This window comes from Gopherus evgoodei, chromosome 9, assembly GCF_007399415.2.
Source record: "Gopherus evgoodei ecotype Sinaloan lineage chromosome 9, rGopEvg1_v1.p, whole genome shotgun sequence".
NCBI lineage: Eukaryota > Metazoa > Chordata > Testudines > Testudinidae > Gopherus > Gopherus evgoodei.
In genome coordinates this window covers 60778324-60798559 of record NC_044330.1, presented here as the reverse complement: position 1 = coordinate 60798559, position 20236 = coordinate 60778324, and the positions used below count along the sequence as shown (strand labels likewise).

Genomic DNA, 20236 nt, shown 5'->3' with positions numbered 1-20236 from the left:
AACCCTTCTTAAACTTGCTAATACATTTCAAACCTCCTTCCCTACTAAAAACAGAACATATAAAAGTATCTGTGCTATAAAGGTTTCACATTCACTCTTCTGAGGTGACCTGCATAACTCGTGGTTTCTCCAGTCAAGAATAATGCAACAATCCCAAACTCATGCTGAGAAAAACTTGATACCGCAGCTCAGCATGTCCTGCTAATACAGTCATATACATATGTGTATAGTAATATGCTATGCACTGGAATGTACTATGTATGACCCTACTGAACACATAGTTACTGCTTTTGTACATCACTGACTCTGTTAGATAAGAATTAACTAAATTTCTCCTCCTCACATCATTAAATGTGAATGTACCATACTAACTGCTACACCAATTTGAATAAACGTGTGTGAAATATTTCTGTTTGAATTCAGAAAATGCCCCTGCAAATTCTGGATTATTTATTAGTATGGTTCTCCACATTTGTAATGTTGTTCAGGTGCTGTATTTTTATCTTCAGAAGGATAATATTTAAAATAGATATGAAGGTACCCACCATTTTATCAGAACCTAATTAGAGCACTTTTTCAGGAAGATCAAATAAGTAAGCTATTCTGGATGATCTTATGAATAAGAGATAGTCATTGATTAGCTAGAACTCATGTAACTTTCTCTTTTGATGGAGGAAATAGGTAAGTGCCCAAGTTTCCAGTGCACTGTGTACGTATAGATTTCTTAGACATCTCGGTACTGCGTATGACTGCTGCATACTGCTGCAGATGAGTATCCAGCTCTGTTGTTAGTCTCAAACGTCTCATCTCTGGCTGCCTTTATCTACAATATTTTAAAGACATGTCAGACTTTAAAAAAAAAAACAAATGTCACACCTTGGCCTCTGTTCCACACAGCAGCTATTACTAACAATTACATTTAATTGGAGTCTGAGTCATTCAATTTGCAGAAACAATAGGCAATTATACATATGCCATACCACCCAAGAGCAGGATAGGAGTTTATCAGCTACAACAAAAGCATTCAAACACAAGCACTCTTATTTATAGAGAGGCAAGTTCAAAGTGCACATGGTTTAAGACTCCAGTAGCAAAACTTCCTTTTTATTTATTTATATCATTGTGCTGCAATGGGTCAGTTTCCATAGAGACGAGGAAGGCAGTTGCCACCAAGACGGTGGGAAATGGCATGGTTTTGCCTAACTTTTTTACTAGTGCTTGGCTGTGGGAACGCCAAAGAGCAAGTCTGGAGCCCAGCTATTTGCCAAAGAGGAAAAGGCAGCCAATGAAAGGGGGCTCCTCTCGCCAGCAGGGGTCACTGATGAGAAGAATACAAGGAAATACTTTGCACAGGGAGTAGTCAGTTTACAGAATTCATTGTCACAGGAGGTCACAGAATCAAATACCATGACCGCTTTGTAAATGGATGGATAATTTGACTCTATAATCGTTGTCGGGCAAAAAAGAAGTCAGAGGGAAGGGATCTTTTAGCATATTTAACGCTCTCCAGGCCAATGTAAGATTTTCCCATTTAACACATTGAACTTCACAACTGTTTGATTTTTATATTTCCAATGTATTCTGTTTGAACAGTTTTGAATTTGGGTTTAAATCCCAACTTGAGTCACAAGTAGAAACAAATCTGATGGTCTCATCCTACTCCTGAGTGGATGTTTATTGGAATCTTAAAATCACTTTGCATTTTGACACAGTATACTCAGAAGAGATCCAGGACTGGAATCATGGAGGTAGTGGCAGAAGTCGGGTACTATATAGGTCAGGACAAACATGTATTGCCAGAGCTGGACTGGGAAGCTTGCACAATGACTGCCTATCACATGTCTTGAGCTAGCAACTGGTTTAGCCCTTGGCTATCATGAGCACTAGATTGACATACAAATGCATGCAGCAGCAGTGTCCTAAAGTTAATCACCTTTAGAAAAAAACAGGCCCTGGATTTCATTTTTTGCAAGAAAGGCTGATTTAGTGGTTTGTGCCATGCACCTGTGAAGGTGCAGAATTAGACTCCTTAGAACCAACCGTTCCAATTCCAGCAAAGATGGCTCAGTCCTTAATCCTTCCAAGATAGATAAAATAAATTCAATGGAGCTTTGCACTTGAAATGCTTTGCAAACAACCTTAACCTTGTCCCCCAACCACGTCCCTCTCTGTATGGACACTAGAGATCCCATGGCATTTAGTCTAAGAGTAGATATTTGACCCATTGTGCTTGGTTAAAATTACATCCTCTGCCCCTCAAAATAAATACACACAGATGAACTGGATGCTTGTCCCCTTCCACCTAGAGGTGGATGACATTGCTGCTCAGTGCTTCTGTATATACAATCTGTAGAGGGATTGGGATCCTACAAGGTAAACTACCAGTTAACATAGCTTTGTGTCTTTAAACTGACACCATAAAGGGGCCAAAACTTAAATAATAAAAAGATTTGTAATAATCTGTACAGGTTCTGTTCTCTGAAATCCTCTGTTCAAAACAAAACAGATAGAAAATGGGTCTCACGTCTCGCAGATCTGGTAATATTTCTCATCCTGAATGCCATCCTGGATAGGTACGTTGACACTGTAATATCGCCCCTTCCCCAGGCCAACATCAGACACATCTCCTGTTCCTGAGCAACAAAAAACAAACCAGAACTATCAGTCAGCTAAGGAGAAAATGAGCTCAATAACATTGGCTGAACAGATCTGGGATGTCTTTCATAGGATGGGAAGATCTGAGGCACAGTACACCTTCAGAGAAGTCTGCACTCTACTTCTAGCGGGGGAGGTTTTTGAGTTACCTTGTTCAAGAAGTATCTGCCCTGGGGAAGATACTTCTAAGATTTCAAACTCTGCAGACTACAGCCCCAGAGAGAGTTCAGAGACTTCAGTACATTAGCAACAGTGGGAGAGGGAAGTGTGTACGCCCTGATCTACACACAGGTTGCTGCAACTGACAGTGAAAGGGGTTTTGGTAGAATCTGATGTTAAAAGGGATACTGCCGAAGTTTTGGATAAAAGCCACTGACCTATCCAAGTGCCAAGGCTCTACATTCCCTAAGGTGTATAATAAATACCATTCTGGCAGACAGAAAGATGGTCCTGTGGTTAGGACTTGGGAGATTTGGGTTTGATTCTCACCTCAGTCACAGACTTCCTTGGGCAAGTCACTCTGTCTCTCCGTACTCAGCTCTCTATCTGTAAGATGGGGACAATATTTCCTTTCTCACAACCATGGCTGTAACTTTAAGCACATAAATCATCCCAGTGAAATCAATGGGATTATTCAAATGCTCAAAGTTAAGCACATGCTTAAGTGCTTTGCTGGATTGGGGCCAGAGGGCTCAGCACCTGACAGGACAGACCTACATGGGTTGCACAGCACCTATGGACAGGACACGGTGAAGATAAAACTTGTCTTAAGAGGTTTCATGGTCTGTATCACTGAAAATCATTGCCTAACACTAAACCAGAATGGATTTAGAAAGATTTACTGATCATTTACAATCTTCAATGACTTAACATTTCACTCAGCTCAGTCAGTAAAACTAGACTCGCCAGTTTCATGCAGGGTTTCCATAGTCAGTTACACTTTCTGCACAGCACTGTTGCATCTGAGTTGCCAGCATCGCAGGGGACATCTGTATAACATTTTCCTTCAATTACAAAAGTGGACGTGAATTGAGGCTCTTAAGATTTATTTAACACTAAACCTAAAAAACTGGTTAAATGTTCCCTTTAAACAAAAAAGCTATTTTTAAAATTTTACTTCTGATTGGAGCAAACAGTGCGCCACATGAAAAAGCGGAAAACTCTGGTAAGAGTTGCTTCTGTACATCGAACCATATCACAACTGAAAGCAGGTAAAGAGGACGACTGAAGACGTTTCTTGATAGAGTCCTGCAAAGCTTTCATTAGTGCCAATGGAGCCCTCCTTAGCCATTGACAAGCTAACTCATACAGTATGTCTACATTTATGATGGCATGTAGAGTACAGACACTGCCCATCCAGCTAGCATGGGATAAGTAGCAATGTAGAGACGGTGAGACAGGGCTTAGATAAGAAAATTAGAGTGCCCTACATGTCTGAATCCCCATGGTAGATATTCTACATGCGCTGTGTACAGCCCAAGCAGTGCCTCACGTGTCTACACTGCTATTTTTAACAGCATAGCATCCCTGCTGTCTCCTCGCTGCCGGAGCCTTTCACTCTACCATGTAGTGTCTGTACTTGACACACTGCAGTAAGTGACGACATAGCTCTAGAAAGTCCCATGTTAGAACCTCACAGCCTCCCTCTCTAGAACAAGGCACAAGCAAGGGTGCCTTGCATCTCATTGCATTGTCCTCTCTCCCCTCTAAAGGTACACAGAGGGTGAGGTTGCCCTCAGTGCCCCTTCTGGGCTCATCCAAGCCCTGCTGATGTTCTGCTTTTTTCTCTGCTACACAGTAGGACACCAGCCCAGGTAGAGAGAGTGGCAGCACAGCGGAATGAACCCAGCAGTGGTCGTGCCCTTGAGGTTCAGTGCCAGGAAGAGGCTGAGGAAGTGCACTACTGAGTGTATGGGCTGCTGTTGTATTGTTTTCTGGATAAAGAGAGGATGCAGACACAGACGGGTAGTGGGAAACCTGGAAAGAGTGAAGGGAACAGGATTTAACCCAAGTGCAGAAACTCTGCTAGTTAGTGAAGCCATAATAAGATTGCTTGCCTGGGAAAAATCCTGGTGAAAACTTATGCAGAGACACAGTCATGACTTTGGAGGTGAAACTAAAGGCATCTTCCACACCTAGCAGAGAGAAAGAAAGAAACTCAGGTGTCAATTACTCACATGAACTACACATTACAAAGAAATCACAAGAGCACACCTCAAACAAGCAGTAGGGAAGGGGGAGAGAATGTGCAAAAGGCAGACATGACACAGTAAATCCTTCCTTAACAAATGGAGACTAGTTCAAATGTGGCGTGGGTCACAAGTGAAATGAGTTTTGTTGGTCTCAATCTAATCATTGGCGAATGCATCTCCACATCACAAATCATTGCAAAAGTCCGCAGCACTGGTATTGTCTGCTCAGACTGGAAGAGTAGAGGCAGCCTGGCAGCTCGGCAGCTCAGAATTAGGGTGCCCCAGGACAGACCTGTCCCTGATTAGAACCAGAGTTAATGATCCATCTCTTTTAGCAGCACTCCAGTTCATCAAGACTCTTTTTAATATACATAGACATTGGGAAAGAAGTTGCAGAAGACTTAACACAAACCAAATGTGTGTATGTGGGGGGGTAGGGGAAATGGACCAAAATGAAACACACCATAAAAATTAGGAGAGCAGGAAACGTTAAATAGTGCTGAAATAATGGCCCCAATGCAGAGAGCAGCTTCAGTCAAAGACCGTTCCGGCTTTAGTTTTATAGAATCATCATTTAGTACGGACTGCTGCAACATCACAAATCTGCACTGATGCACTTAAACTCTGGGATTGGCCATCACACAATCCTGCATCCTGTATGGAAGGTGAGGGGCAGTGAGGAAATCCTCTTGCTTGAGACCCTTTGGCAGAGGGGCTTAATAGAATTAGAGCTTGTTAATATAGAACTTGTTGTTTTTAATATTCCACCGTTGCTCAGATCACCACCACAGGGCCGTGTGTTTTAATAACACAGAGCAAGCATCAGGGCTGGGAGAGACACACAAGGCAGCTCCTAACACGAGTCAGCGACTAGCCCCAGGTGCTCAAAAGGTATTTAGGCACCTAAACTCTCCCTAAAAAAAAATCAATGGGAGTTAGGTGCCTAAATACCTTGAAGACCTGGGCCTAAGTGAACTGAGGGAACTTCATCTTGCTAAGTGGAGGGAAAAAAAATTTACAGCAGCGGTTCTCAAACTTCTTAGCACTGTGACCCCCTTCCACCAACAAAAATTACTACACAACCCCAGGAGTGGGGACCGAAGCCTGAGCTTGCTGCCCCGGGTTGGGGGCTAAAGCCAAAGCTCAAAGGCTTCAGGCCCGGCCAGGCGACATGTAACCTGATCCCTGTAACCCAGGGCTGAAGCCCTTGGGCTTTGGCTTTGGCCCCAGGCGGTGGGGTTCGGGCTTCAACTTCAGCCCCAGGCAGCGGGCTTGGGCTTCAGCTCCAGATCCCAGTAAGTCTAACGCCAGCCCTGGTGACCCCATTAAAACGGAGTCCCAACCTACGTTGGGGTCCTGACCCAGTTTGAGAACCCCTGCTTTACAGCAAGATGAGAGCTAGTACCTCTGGCTTGTGAAAGCTGCACTCTAGGCATCCTCCTCCATACACGGGTCTGTTTGCAGGGTCCCAATGCCTCACCACTGTTCATTTCCCACTAAGAGCATGGCCGAGGAGACACGAGCTGTGGTGCTGATGACACCCCATCCTGCCCTAACTCTTCACTTGTATCAACCCAAGTGAATCAGTCGTGTGCTCTACCAGCAGTCAGGTAAAGATCGGGCCCTGGATCTGGCCTAGCTGATAAAGGCTCAACTCACTGAAGATATTGGTAGATTGGGGAAAACAATTAAAAGATTTGGCCATAATTATACCTGTCCCTCTGAAAGCATATGTGCCGTCTTAGGATCTAGCTAGATCTCCAGCCACTGCAATCAAGACAGCTGTTTCACACCTCCATTAGGTAGAAGGCTAGGACTTTTTTGGATGCCACTAATCCACACCTTTATCACCTTGACCTGAGGGTATCACCATGCACTTGACATGGGAGTGCACCTTAAACCGACTAGCAAATCCAATTGTGTGCAGACTGCAGCACCCCACTTGCTATGCAGAGTATCAAGGCAGGACACCAGAGCTCCTGGATCTACACTGGTTTCTGGAAACCATGTAAAGGTGTTGGCTCTGACCCATTAAGCTCTAAGTGGTTTGGCCCCTCCCATTTAAGAGAACCTCTCACTCCTTGTGCTATACTGCTGGAGTTCAGCTCCAGCGCATCTGCTGATTTCAAGTCCCCTTGGTGTTAGAGAGAAGGATCGACTGGCAGGGTCTTCTTCTAGAGGCACCCTCAGCTGCATAGCCTCCTCCCCCACACCTAAATAGTCGAAGTAGCCTGAAACTGCTGAACTTCAGGGCATGATGCAAATCTCATCTATTTTCACAGCCTGAAGAGCAGCCCTAATCACCCTTCTTCTATGGGGCAGTGGAACTGCTTTCTTTCCCTTAGTAGTTGTTGATTAATAGCAGGGATGTTTTTCTAACAAGTTATGCTATAGTTTAAACAGCAATTCTGCTCGGGGAGTCCAGTGGTCTGCATTACACAGAAGGCCAGACTAGGTGATCACAGGTGTCCCCTCTGGACTTGGAATCTATGCAAGAGCGGTAAAGAGGCAAGGCTGTTCATTTGTGTACATTTTGTTTGAAGAAGTGTATTTCTATTTTATGGCTGAGGTGTCAAGAGTGCAACACTGGGGCTTTTCTTATGGTTTTATAAACCCAAACAAACAGGCACAAAGCCTGCCTGCCTGTCACTTTATCTTCAAAGTGCTGCAGGTAATCTCCATTGCAGTAACAGCCCCTCAGTGATCCTGGCTCCCACAAAGCTTCCCCGAAGCACTGCCCTGCCAGGACTACTTAGCAGCCCGCATGGCTGCCTTACCATCCCCATGATGCAAGTCCAAGTCAATATAAAGGATGCGGTCGAATTTCCGACGCAGCCACAGGATGCCCAGGACGGCGTCGTTTAGGTAGCAAAAGCCAGAAGCTTCATCTCTGCAAGGAAACATTCAGGAAGTTCAACATTTCCAAGTGGAGACAAGACAGCCGCTCACCCCAACCTTTGCCCCCTGAGCCCTCCACAACCCCCATCCAGCAGCACAGCCTCCATCTTGTGTGGACTAAAAGGAGGAACACTAAGGCATGGGTGTCAACTAGTCCCACTGGTCAGGAGCAGCAACATGAGAGCCAGCCACAAGACACAAAGTGTATCTGATCAGTTACATGGGACTTTGGAAACCTGGGCTTGATGTCCAGCTTGAAATGTTAAATATGAGGTTGCTGGTGTTATCCCGCACCAAAACAGCCATCATGGCCTCTGGTGGCTTGAGAGACTGTGCTCGACTGGCCCAGGGATGAACAGCAGAGGGAAGTACAGAGCAGCTAAACACACATATTTAGCTGCCATTAGCCTCCTGAAAATCTAAAACACTAAGTGAATTTGGTCCTACTGAAAGGTGGCAGATTGAGAGTCCAGCACTTAAAACTCCTCTGTCTGCAGCACAGTACTGAGACACTGCAGCACAATCTTCCCCGTGCCAATGCACCTCAGCCCTGCCTTGGAGGGACACATCCCGCCTTCCCCCCCACTATGGAGGTCTACAAGTCCAAGCTAATTTTTGTAGTCAGTCTCAGCTGATGGGCTAAAAGTGAGCAATCTGGTGCTCTGGACTCCTGCTGCTGGGAACTCCCCCAAGAACTCTGACACCCAACAAATAAAGCCAAAGTACTCAGCATTGGCCTGACTTCAAGAACAGCAGTCAGGCCACTGCTGTCCTGGGCCGGATCCCATTCCCATCCCCGTCAGCCACCCAGTCTCCATTTAGTTTTGATGGCTGAAATCCACCTCACAGCTTGCACATGTGAGAAGTGTATATCCCCAATGAAGTGTCAGAATGCAGTTCAGAGGAAGAGGAGTACAGTTTTAAACACCTCGCCCCCATCCAGAAAATTCACCAGCAAGGGAGTCATGTGGGGGGAGGGGAATTAAGCTGCTTCCTCCTCCCATGGAAAGGAGGGCCCATGAAATTAATATGAAACATGTTTTCCTTGCTCATGTATAGCTGTCACATAGTCAAATAAATGGAGGAAATGCAAGCTGCTATAGGGAAACTGCTGTCCTCATCTAATGCATGGGACTTCTACATTCCCAGCACCGCCTCTGCAGAAAAGTCCCATTTTTCCTATCCCAGGAATTCTTCATATGTACATGACTGATTTAAGGAGGCAGCAAGAAAAGAAATAAGGGGAAATCACTACTCTGTAAGGATCCAGGCTGAATGCTGGCTCAGATCTGCTGTGGAAAGCATGTTAATGATCTAACACAGAAGTCACCTAAGCGCAACCTCTAGAGTTCTCTTTGAGAGGCAGCACAACAAACACAGCACGAGTCAGGAGACCTGGGTTCTAGTTCCAATTCTGCCACTAACAAGCTGTGTGACCACAGAGAAGTCATTTAACTGCCTCGTGCCTCAGTTCCCCCTCTTCTCCAAGAAAAGTGTCATAACTATAAAGAGAAGGGTAACAATCTTCCTATATACAATACTATAAAATCCCTCCTGGCCAGAGGCACCAAAATCCTTTTACCTGTAAAGGGTTAAGAAGCTCAGGTAACCTGGCTGACACCTGACTCAAAGGACCAATAAGGGGACATAATACTTTCAAATCTTGGGGGAGGGGGAGAAGGGAGGCTTTTGTTTGTGCTCTTTGTTTTGGTGTTGTTTGCTCTTGGGACTAAGAGGGACCAGATATCAATCCATGTTCTCCAAATCTTTCTGAACAAGTCAACTTGTAAGTAACAGCCAGGCAAGGCATTAGTTTATCTTTGTTTTTCTCATCTTGTGAATGTTCCCGTTGCTAGAGGGTTTATCCCTGTTTTGCTGTAACTTTGAAACTAAGGCTAGAGGTGGTTCCTCTGGGCTCTTTGAATCTGATTACCGAGTAAAGTTATTTCCCATCCTGATTTTACAGAGATGATTTTTACCTTTTCTTTTGAATAAAATCCTTCTTTTAAGAACCTGACTGATTTTCCATTGTCCAAAGACCCAGGGGTTTGGGTCTTGATCACTTTGTAACCAACTGGTTAGTATATTATTCTCAAGCCTCTCCAGGAAAGGGGATGTAAGGGCTTGGGGAGATATTTTGGGGGAAGAGGAACTCCACATGGTCTTTTCCTTGTTTCTTGTTAAATCACTTGGTGGTGGCGGAGTACCAGGTTTTAACCTAAGCTGGTAGAAATAAGCTTAGGGTGGCTTTCATGTGGGGCCCCACATCTGTACCCTAGAGTTCAGAGTGGGGAAGGAACCCTGACAGGAGGTAACAGTCATCCATCTATAAAGCCCATTAAAGGCAAAGAAAGATATTAGGTTATTGATATCCTAAAACAAAGCTGCAAGCTTCATGGGCTATAAGCCTTAGTATCTTGATACTGATATTCATGCCACTGCACTAAAGGGAAGGGCAGCTGCAATCTTCTCCGTTTTATGGAAGTTAAAGGCAGCCCTCCAACTTCTGGAACACTGTCCATGCAACTGTTGGCTGGCCAAAGTTTGGGCACCCATATCCCAGGAGGTTTACGAGTGTGCTGAATTCTAGCAGAACAAGGAATGCTGGTGCCTTTCTTACAGGATGTAATCCAATAAAAAGCAAAGCTGTGAAGAAGATCCTTCTGCACTTTCAAAGCCCAGTCACAAAAGTTGACCTGCAGTCCTGCCCACCTTGAGTCAGCCACTCAATAAATCAAGATAACTTCTTCTCAGCCAGGGCCCTGCTCTTTTTGGCAGCAATTGCCAGCTCTTTGTCATGCTTGGAGCTAGTGTCTGCGAGCAGAGCACCAGTAATGCAACAGTAAATGCCTGGAGCGTAACCACAAGAAGTCTTCCAGCCTGGTAGAAGTTATTGGCCACCACTCAGTTACTCCTGAGGGTGCAATCTGATGGGGAAGCAATGGGAAGCTGCAAGAAGCTCCCCAGCAGTGAGGGTGCTTCAATTCAGGTGCCAGAAGCAGCTAGCAGAGGTGTAAATCACTAGGGAAAAAGGGCTGGGACAGTGGCTTCTATCCAGCTGCTAGTCCTGGCTGGCCTGGGGAGGATGGGACTTCCTCTTCCCCTGCAAGGAGCAGCCAGAGCTAGGTCAGATCCAGCCCCAGAAACCTCTCCAGCTGCAGGAAGCTCCACACCCCTCCGCTTCCTGCCTCCATCACTCCTGAGCTTGGGATGGGGTGGGGGGTGTCACTGTATGGGGAGCTGCTCCCCCATCCACCCAACCCCCACGCATTTGGACCTGCCTCAGACCCAGATCACCCTACCAAATCTCACCCCCTGCACCCAGACCCACCCCACTGAGCCCCATCTCCCTGCATCCAGACCCCACCTCTGCACCTAGACTGCCACCTGCAACTGAACTCCCACCCCAGAAGTGTCATCCCACCTGCACCTGGACCACTCCAACAAGCTCCCTGCACCCCCACCCCACTGAGCCACACCAAGTCAGCACCCAGACCCACACCCCATGAAGCCAGCACTCTGACAGGGTGACCGCCCATTGCCATGCTGGAGCCTCCACATTTATTTATTGACAAATAAAAATGCAAAAATCTGCAGAATTTTAAAATATTGTGTGCAGAATTTTAAAACTTTTGGCGCAGAATGCCCTCAGGAGTAACTCAGTGCAGGCTGGCCCATACAGTGTTTTCTAGCCCACTTTTAAGGGTATGTCTACACTGCCACTGGGAATGAACTTCCCAGGCCAGGTCCAGTGTCTCACACGAGCATGCTAAAAATAGCTGTGTAGATGCTGCAGCTTGGGCTGGAGCTTGAGCTCTCAAGCTCTGGGACTGGGAGGGGGAGCTGAGAGCCTGAGCCAGAACAGCTCCATAGCCAGCGGGAGTCTGTGGAGCAGGGCTGGCAGACTCGCTCCCAGTGGCAGTGTAGGCATGTCCACGATGGTTCAAGTGACAGGGCCTCCCCTGTTCCTTTACCAGACTTGTCCATGTTCTCAGACCTCACTGCTGGAAATGTTGCTGGATATTCAGCCTGTGGTTCTCTCTGCTCAGTATCGCCCCCCCCACCACCACTCTCCGCCTCTGCGGCACAAGACTGTGGGGTAGATGGGAAGAAGCTCTGCAGAGTAGTCTTGTAGTTTCTAACTCTCATTGCTGCAGATGGGAACTGGTGCTGTCCAGAGAACCTCTAGCTCCATTAACAGAGCAGCACTGGGGACTGCTTCTCTAAAAGCATCCAGGGAGCATTTTTCAGTTTTACTAACATACAGACTATTTTTCGCATTTTAAATGTTTGACATTAAAGATTATGGCTTCTGCTTAACTTCACATGGGCTCCACAGTAATAAAACTGCTGAACCAGTACATTAAGAAAGCCCCTGCTAGACTGTCCCTCCGCACCACAGAAGCGGGGACAGTCTAGCAGGGGCTCTTAATGTACTGGGGACAGAGTATTTTAGCATATTAATCTTATACCACAGTGGCTTCCTGGACTAGTCCCTTATAGACCACGGCCCACATTACAGAGCTAACAATTCACAGTATGACTGACAGTCCTCTCTGGGACTGGACTAGCAGAGGATGCTGAAATTGGGCACTTAGCTAATGGGTAAAACTAGGTAGCAGTTCAGGACTGGTGTAGCAGGGGTCACTGCAGTGCAGGATTAGCCCGCACTGGAAAGGCCACAAAGACAGGCTTGGGGAGGTCCATTGGCAGGGCTGCGCAGGGAACCTGCAGCATCCACCTGGCCTGTCTCTTGGCCATCTTTATTAGAATCAAATGTATTCACTTTTTTAAAATAATGAATCTCCCTCTCCCCAAAGGGAGCACAACTGGACTCTAAGTCAGGGTAGGTCTCCAACAGCTAGATCACTCATGAAGAAAGTTACTATCCTCAGTTACATTGGCTCAAGTTTGCATTAAGTGCCGATGGCAGGAAACACCATTGTTCTCTGTACCATGACTACAGCTTCTACACCAGGTAGGAGTGCCACTGTAGACCAGCAAAGGGAATTGTTACCACTGTAGGGCCTACATAGCCAGGCACTGGACTGGAGGGGTCCTCCAGGATCATAGAGTCCAGTCCCCAGCAACCCTGTCACCTAATCCCATTCATACACAGGCCTAATTCTTCTAGATGACAGAGTGAGATGATACATGGATTAAGATGCTGGTAGCCACCAGGATCTCCTCTATACTAGCACTCTCACTATTGCTATCACTAGTGGAGCTAACCAAGATAAAGCTGGTGCCGATAAGAGCAGTGAGAGAACCATCTTAGGGAAACTACTGAAGGGACAATGAGAATTGCTGGCATTTACTGCTGCTATCCCAGGGTGACTGACACATAAAAACAATCTAAGGAGAGCACTTTGGCAAGTGCTTTCCATTTTTTGTGCCTAGCTGATAAGAGTGGTTAAAGGGGTAACTACAACAGGTCATACTGAAAGGTGAACTGTCAGGCTGGAGGGATGTTACTATTGGAGCTCCTCAGGGATTGATCCTGGGACCAAGCTTATTTAACATTTCCATTAATGACTTTGGAACAAAAAGTGGAAGTGTGCTAATAAAATTTGCGGATGACACAAAGTTTGGAGGTATTGCCAATATGGAGGAGGACCGCAACATCATAAAAGAAGATTTGAATGACCTTGAAAACTGGAGTAACAGAAAGGCGATTAAATTTAACAGTTAAAAGTGCAAGGTCATGCACTTAGGGACTCACAAGTTTCTTTTGCTATAAGATGGGGATGTATCAGTTGGAAGTTACAGAGGGGGAGAAAGACTTGGGTGTATTTCTCAATCACAGAATCACTCTGAGCTGCAATGAGAAAGGCTAATCCAATTTTAGGATGCATCAGGTGAGGTATTGAGAGTAGAGACAGGGAAGTGTTTAGTACCATTATACAAGGCACTGGTGAGACCTCATCTGGAATGCTGTATGCAATTCTTGTCTCCCATGTTTAAGAAGGATGAATTCAAACTGGAACAGGTGCAGAGAAGGGCAACTAGGATGATTCGAGGAACAGAGAAACTACCTTATGAAAGGAGACTTCAGGAGCTTGCCTTGTTTAGTCTAACCAAATGAAGGCTATGAGGAGATGTGTTTCGAAAAAGCAATCTTATCAGAGGGACAAACACCAGGGAGGAAGAGGAGTTATTTAAGGCAAAGGCCAGTGTTGGCATAGGAACAAATGGATATAAACTGGCCATTAGTAAGTTAAAACTTGAAATTAGGTGAAGGTTTCTAACTATCAAAGTAGTGAAGTTCTGGAACAGCCTTCCAAGGGGAGCAGTGGGGGCAAAAAAACCCCAAACCCTAATTTGTTTCAAGACTCATCTGGAGAGGATGGTATAAGAAGATTACCTATAATGGCATCTGGCCCACTCACGATTTCTATTAGCAAATATCTCTAATGGCTGGAGATGAGATACTAGATGGAGAGGGCTTGAAGTTACTATGGTGAATTCTTTCTCAGGTGGCTGATTGGTGGGTCCTGCCCACATGTTCTGGATCTAACAGATCACCATGTTTGGGGTCAGATAGGAATTTCCCCCCCAGGTCAGATGGGCAGACATCCTGGAGGATTTTCATCTTCCTCTATAGCTTGAAGCCTGGGTCACTTGCTCATTTGAACTACAATAAATAGTTGATTCTCTGTAACTTGAAGGCTTTAAATCAAGCTTTGAGAACTTTGGTAACTCAGCCAGTGATAATGGGCCTATTACAGGAGTGGGTGGGTGAGGTTCTGTGGCCTGCGACATGCAGGAGGTCAGACTAGATGATCAGGATGGTCCCTTCTGGGCTTAAGGTCTATGAGTGGCAAAGTGGCCTTTTGCATCCCATCTGTGCTGAAAGACAAGACAGCAACATCAGCTGTTTGGGTCTTTTGAAGCTATAAATATAGCAGATGACAATTTAAAATACTAATCAAAAGAAAAGTAGAACCAGCTATTGCCCAAGTGCACCTTCCAGGATGGCGAATTAGCTGCTGCAAAGATGCCTCCTTTGGGATAATTTATCTCCTAGATTCATGCTGGATGAAAGCTTTGAGCATGGTTCCAGAGGTGAAAGGTCAGCATTTGCTCAATAAAAGGCACCAACCCTTAGCTCCAAGCTATCCTAGACTATTTTGAACTTCAAGCCCTGAACTCATGAAGACTGTGGTTTCCATTTCTATGCTTATGACCTCAGGAAGCAATTAAGCCAACATCCTGCCTCCCCCACAAGCAGATAATTTTGACAAAGGAGCACTTGTTCTGGATACACACCAATCTGACTAGGAATCCAAAATAAAAGTGCATGTGTGTGTGTATACACCCACACCCCAACAGTTGCAGAAAAAGCAGCGAGTTAAAGAAAGATAAAAGATGAAGAATGTACTTATTCACTTTCAGTGTGGCACAGCAACTCCTGCCTCTAAGATACAAAGGATCGTTATTAGTTAATTGCATGTACCAAGACAGAGTGTCCCCAACAGATAAAGTTTGCACTGAAGTCTCCCTTCATTCTGTTTTGCACCATGCTTACAGCTTGCCTGAATATTGCTCAGTTCTTTCAATGTGTCAAGTCCTAACTTGAGACAGAGACCCATGTTAAAATGTGGGATTATCATACAATTAATCTAATGGATTTTACAATACTGCTAATTATTTTTGAAGGAATGGATAACTGGTAAAGTACCAAAAACTAGCAAAGAATCCTGTGGCACCTTATAGACTAACAGACGTTTTGGAGCATGAGCTTTCGTGGGTGAATACCCACTTCTTCAGATGCATGTGGTGGAAATATCCAGGGGCAGGTATATATATGCTAGCAAGCAAGCTAGAGATAACGAGGTCAGTTCAATCAGGGAGGATGAGGCCCTGTTCTAGCAGTTGAGGTGTGAAAACCAAGAGAGGAGAAACTGGTCCTGTAGTTGGCAAGCCATTCACAGTCTTTGTTCAATCCTGAGCTGATGGTGTCAAATTTGCAGATGAACTGAAGCTCAGCAGTTTCCCTTTGAAGTCTGGTCCTGAAGTTTTTTTGCTGCAGGATGGCCACCTTAAGGTCTGCTATAGTGTGGCCAGGGAGGTTGAAGTGCTCTCCTACAGGTTTTTGTATATTGCCATTCCTAATGTCTGATTTGTGTCCGTTCATCCTTTTCCGTAGAGACTGTCCAGTTTGGCCGATGTACATAGCAGAGGGGCATTGCTGGCATATGATGGCGTATATTACATTGGTGGATGTGCAGGTGAATGAATCAGTGATGGCGTGGCTGATCTGGTTAGGTCCTGTGATGGTGTCGCTGGTGTAGATATGTGGGCAGAGTTGGCATCGAGGTTTGTTGCATGGATTGGTTCCTGAGCTAGAGTTATTATGGTGCGGTGTGCAGTTACTGGTGAGAATATGTTTCAGGTTGGCAGGTTGTCTGTGGGCAAGGACTGGCCTGCCACCCAAGGCCTGTGAAAGTGTAGGATCATTGTCCAGGATGGGTTGTAGATCCTTGATGATGCGTTGGAGGGGTTTTAGCTGGGGGCTGTATGTGATGGCCAGTGGAGTCCTGTTGGTTTCTTTCTTGGGTTTGTCTTGCAGTAGGAGGCTTCTGGGTACACGTCTGGCTCTGTTGATCTGTTTGCTTATTTCCTCGTGCGGGTATTGTAGTTTTGAGAATGCTTGGTGGAGATTTTGTAGGTGTTGGTCTCTGTCTGAGGGGTTAGAGCAGATGCGGTTGTACCTCAGTGCTTGGCTGTAGACAATGGATCGTGTGATGTGTCCGGGATGGAAGCTGGAGACACTAAGGTAGGCACAGCGGTCGGTAGGTTTTCGATATAGGGTGGTGTTAATGTGTTTTCTGGGTCTACAATGCATTGGTCACCTCCCAGAAAACACCATCCTAGCCACCATGGATGTAGAGGCTCTCTACACAAACATCCCACACACAGATGGAATACAAGCTGTCAGGAACACTATCCCTGATGATGCCACAGCACAACTGGCTGCTGAGCTCTGTGCCTTTATACTTAGACACAACTATTTCAGATTTGATGACAATATATATCTCCAGAACAGTGGCACTGCTATGGGCACCCGCATGGCCCCACAATATGCCAATATCTTTATGGCCGACCTGGAACAACGCTTCCTCAGCTCTCGTCCACTCACGCCCCTTCTCTACCTACGCTATATTGATGATATCTTCATCATCTGGACCCATGGGAAGGAGACTCTGGAAAAATTCCACCATGATTTCAACAGCTTCCACCCCACCATCAACCTCAGCCTGGACCTATCTACACGGGAGGTCCACTTTCTTGACACCACGGTGCAAATAAGTGATGGTCACATTAACACCACCCTATATCGAAAACCTACCGACCGCTGTGCCTACCTTCGTGCCTCCAGCTTCCATCCCGGATACATCACACGATCCATTGTCTACAGCCAAGCACTGAGGTACAACCACATCTGCTCTAACCCCTCAGACAGAGACCAACACCTACAAAATCTCCACCAAGCATTCTCAAAACTACAATACCCGCACGAGGAAATAAGCAAACAGATCAACAGAGCCAGACATGTACCCAGAAGCCTCCTACTGCAAGACAAACCCAAGAAAGAAACCAACAGGACTCCACTGGCCATCACATACAGCCCCCAGCTAAAACCCCTCCAACGCATCATCAAGGATCTACAACCCATCCTGGACAATGATCCTACACTTTCACAGGCCTTGGGTGGCAGGCCAGTCCTTGCCCACAGACAACCTGCCAACCTGAAACATATTCTCACCAGTAACTGCACACCACACCATAATAACTCTAGCTCAGGAACCAATCCATGCAACAAACCTCGATGCCAACTCTGCCCACATATCTACACCAGCGACACCATCACAGGACCTAACCAGATCAGCCACACCATCACTGGTTCATTCACCTGCACATCCACCAATGTAATATACGCCATCATATGCCAGCAATGCCCCTCTGCTATGTACATTGGCCAAACTGGACAGTCTCTACGGAAAAGGATGAACGGACACAAATCAGACATTAGGAATGGCAATATACAAAAACCTGTAGGAGAGCACTTCAACCTCCCTGGCCACACTATAGCAGACCTTAAGGTGGCCATCCTGCAGCAAAAAAACTTCAGGACCAGACTTCAAAGGGAAACTGCTGAGCTTCAGTTCATCTGCAAATTTGACACCATCAGCTCAAGATTGAACAAAGACTGTGAATGGCTTGCCAACTACAGAACCAGTTTCTCCTCTCTTGGTTTTCACACCTCAACTGCTAGAACAGGGCCTCATCCTCCCTGATTGAACTGACCTCGTTATCTCTAGCTTGCTTGCTAGCATATATATACCTGCCCCTGGATATTTCCACCACATGCATCTGAAGAAGTGGGTATTCACCCACGAAAGCTCATGCTCCAAAACGTCTGTTAGTCTATAAGGTGACACAGGATTCTTTGCTGCTTTCACAGATCCAGACTAACACGGCTACCCCTCTGATACTTGATAACAAAAACTAGTGAAGAGCAAGTAGACAATATTCAAAGAGAAAAGGAGAATGATCCTAGCAATAACCATCTGAAAGTTCAAACGCAATCCCCAAGAGAAATGATGGACCATCCAGCATGAAGAAAGAAGTCACCGAATGGACTCGTGCAATAAGCAGCATGAGTTTATAAAGATTAATTCTTTAGACAAAACTGACTTTAATGGACAGAATTACTAAATTGCCAGCAGGCTATAGGAACCTATGTGCATCACATATTTGGATTTAGTAAGCCATTTGATGCAGTGTCTCACAATATCTTTTATACCTCATTCCTTGTAATCACTTAAAAATCTCTCTTTCTGTAAGTTAATGAACTTGTTATATTGTTTTATCTAAACCAGAGGTCGGCAACCTCTGGCATGCTGCTCGCCAGGGTAAGCACCCTGGCGGGCTGGACCAGTTTGTTTACCTGCCAGGTCAACAGGTTCAGCCGATCACAACTCCCACTGGCCACGGTTCACTGTCCCAGGCCAAAGGGGGCAGAAGAAAGCGGCACAGGCTGAGGGATGTGCTGGCCATGGCTTCCTGCATCCCCATTGGCCTGGAGCAGTGAACCACGGCCAGTGGGAGCCGCGATTAGCCAAACCTGCCGACACAGCAGGTAAACAAACTGGCCCAGACCGCCACGTGCCAGAGATTGCTGACCCCTGATCTAAACCAGTGTGTTCTTGGATTGAAGTATCTGGAAACCTCCATTTGAGACAATAGAAAATAATATGCACAAACCCTGTTAATGAAATGACAGACTTTCTAGGAGCTTGTATTGTCCAGGAGGGTGCTGGGCAGTACAAGATGAATATTTCTGGGGACAGGTCTGGAACTGGGAATTTGCTGGAGTCGCTCTGTAATAGCATTCATGAATGGCTGGCTAGAAGCACTCATGTAATTCGGCTGGGAGTGATTTTGCAGGTTAGAGGTTGTATGTCAATGGACCAGGAGCGCTTGTTGTTACAGTGAAGCAGTGTAAAAGACACCCCCAATTGAAGAGTTGAGGGGACACAGTTATCCAACAGTCCAGACTGTACCCTGGGGAATGGTACAGCATATCCCATTAGAATTTAATTCTACTGATGTGCAAGAAAGAGTGATTTGGATTCTACTCTCTCATACCTTTGCAGGCTCCGTGGACCTACCAGAAGTAAAAAAGCTTGTTTTCCTCCTTAACATCAGCAGCTGAATCTGTATAATTGCAAGGAAGAGATCTTTGGTGTCAAAGCCCTGTTTTACCAGTTTTTTTTTTCAGAGAACAGCTGATCTTCCAGATCGATTTTTTCCCTTTTCCATAAGTGCAATGAGTTGAAGGAGGGCAAGTTAACTAACAAGCCTGAGCCTTCATTGCCAAAAGTCACCCCCATGGAACTGGGAGTTCAGAATCAAGCCACCCAGATTCCCCTTTTTCCAATACCTATTTTATTACTAGAAAGTCAAATCCCAGTATTTCTGCCTCCCCTTCTCTCCTCCCCACCCTGCACCACAGTTCAAGTTGCCTGTCAAATGCATAGCTCTCTTTTGAGATCTGGCTCAATGACTTTTACAGAAAAGGGCTTCTATGGTTTTATAGCACCATTATTTCCTCTATTAAAAATGGGGGGATGGTACAAAAACCTGGAATCATTTAACTATTGAATTTCATACCTCATTCCCTACATTCTCTTTGGAGATCATTCCATCAATGTGCACTCTTCTGGCGCTAAAGGGTCCCAGTCAACTTTTTAAAAAGCCAGAATCTGAAAGTGTTAGGTGCTAGTTATAATCACAATAGGCCAAAGAGGATTACAACTGAAAGTTCAGAAAAAATGACATTCACCCTCCCCAGCTTCTTTACTTTTGTGCATTTGACAATGCCTCGTGGGTAGCTCATTGCCCTGTTTCCCATGTACCCAGGTTCCTCTGTTGTTCACATGGGTCTTCTGCACAGCACAGAAGAGAACCATCTTGATATATTG

General features: G+C 45.6%; 1 protein-coding gene across 13 annotated transcripts in view; it reads right to left on the bottom strand.

The window, feature by feature from the left end:
* Positions 1 to 20236, bottom strand: part of HDAC8 (histone deacetylase 8) — a 99261-nt gene that overhangs the window by 55293 nt on the left and 23732 nt on the right. For 12 of the 13 annotated variants that reach the window (XR_004001903.1, XR_004001905.1, XR_004001904.1 and 9 more), the window contains 3 exons: positions 7625 to 7737; positions 4713 to 4790; positions 2525 to 2633 (listed from right to left, as the gene is read on the bottom strand). Coding sequence is in view for 8 of the 13 variants with exons in the window: in XM_030574637.1 (XP_030430497.1) it covers positions 2525 to 2633; positions 4713 to 4790; positions 7625 to 7737 (300 nt within the window). In the remaining 5 variants the exon portion in view is untranslated. The remainder of the gene's footprint in view (positions 1 to 2524; positions 2634 to 4712; positions 4791 to 7624; positions 7738 to 20236) is intronic. The other variant, XR_004001907.1, reaches the window with a different exon arrangement.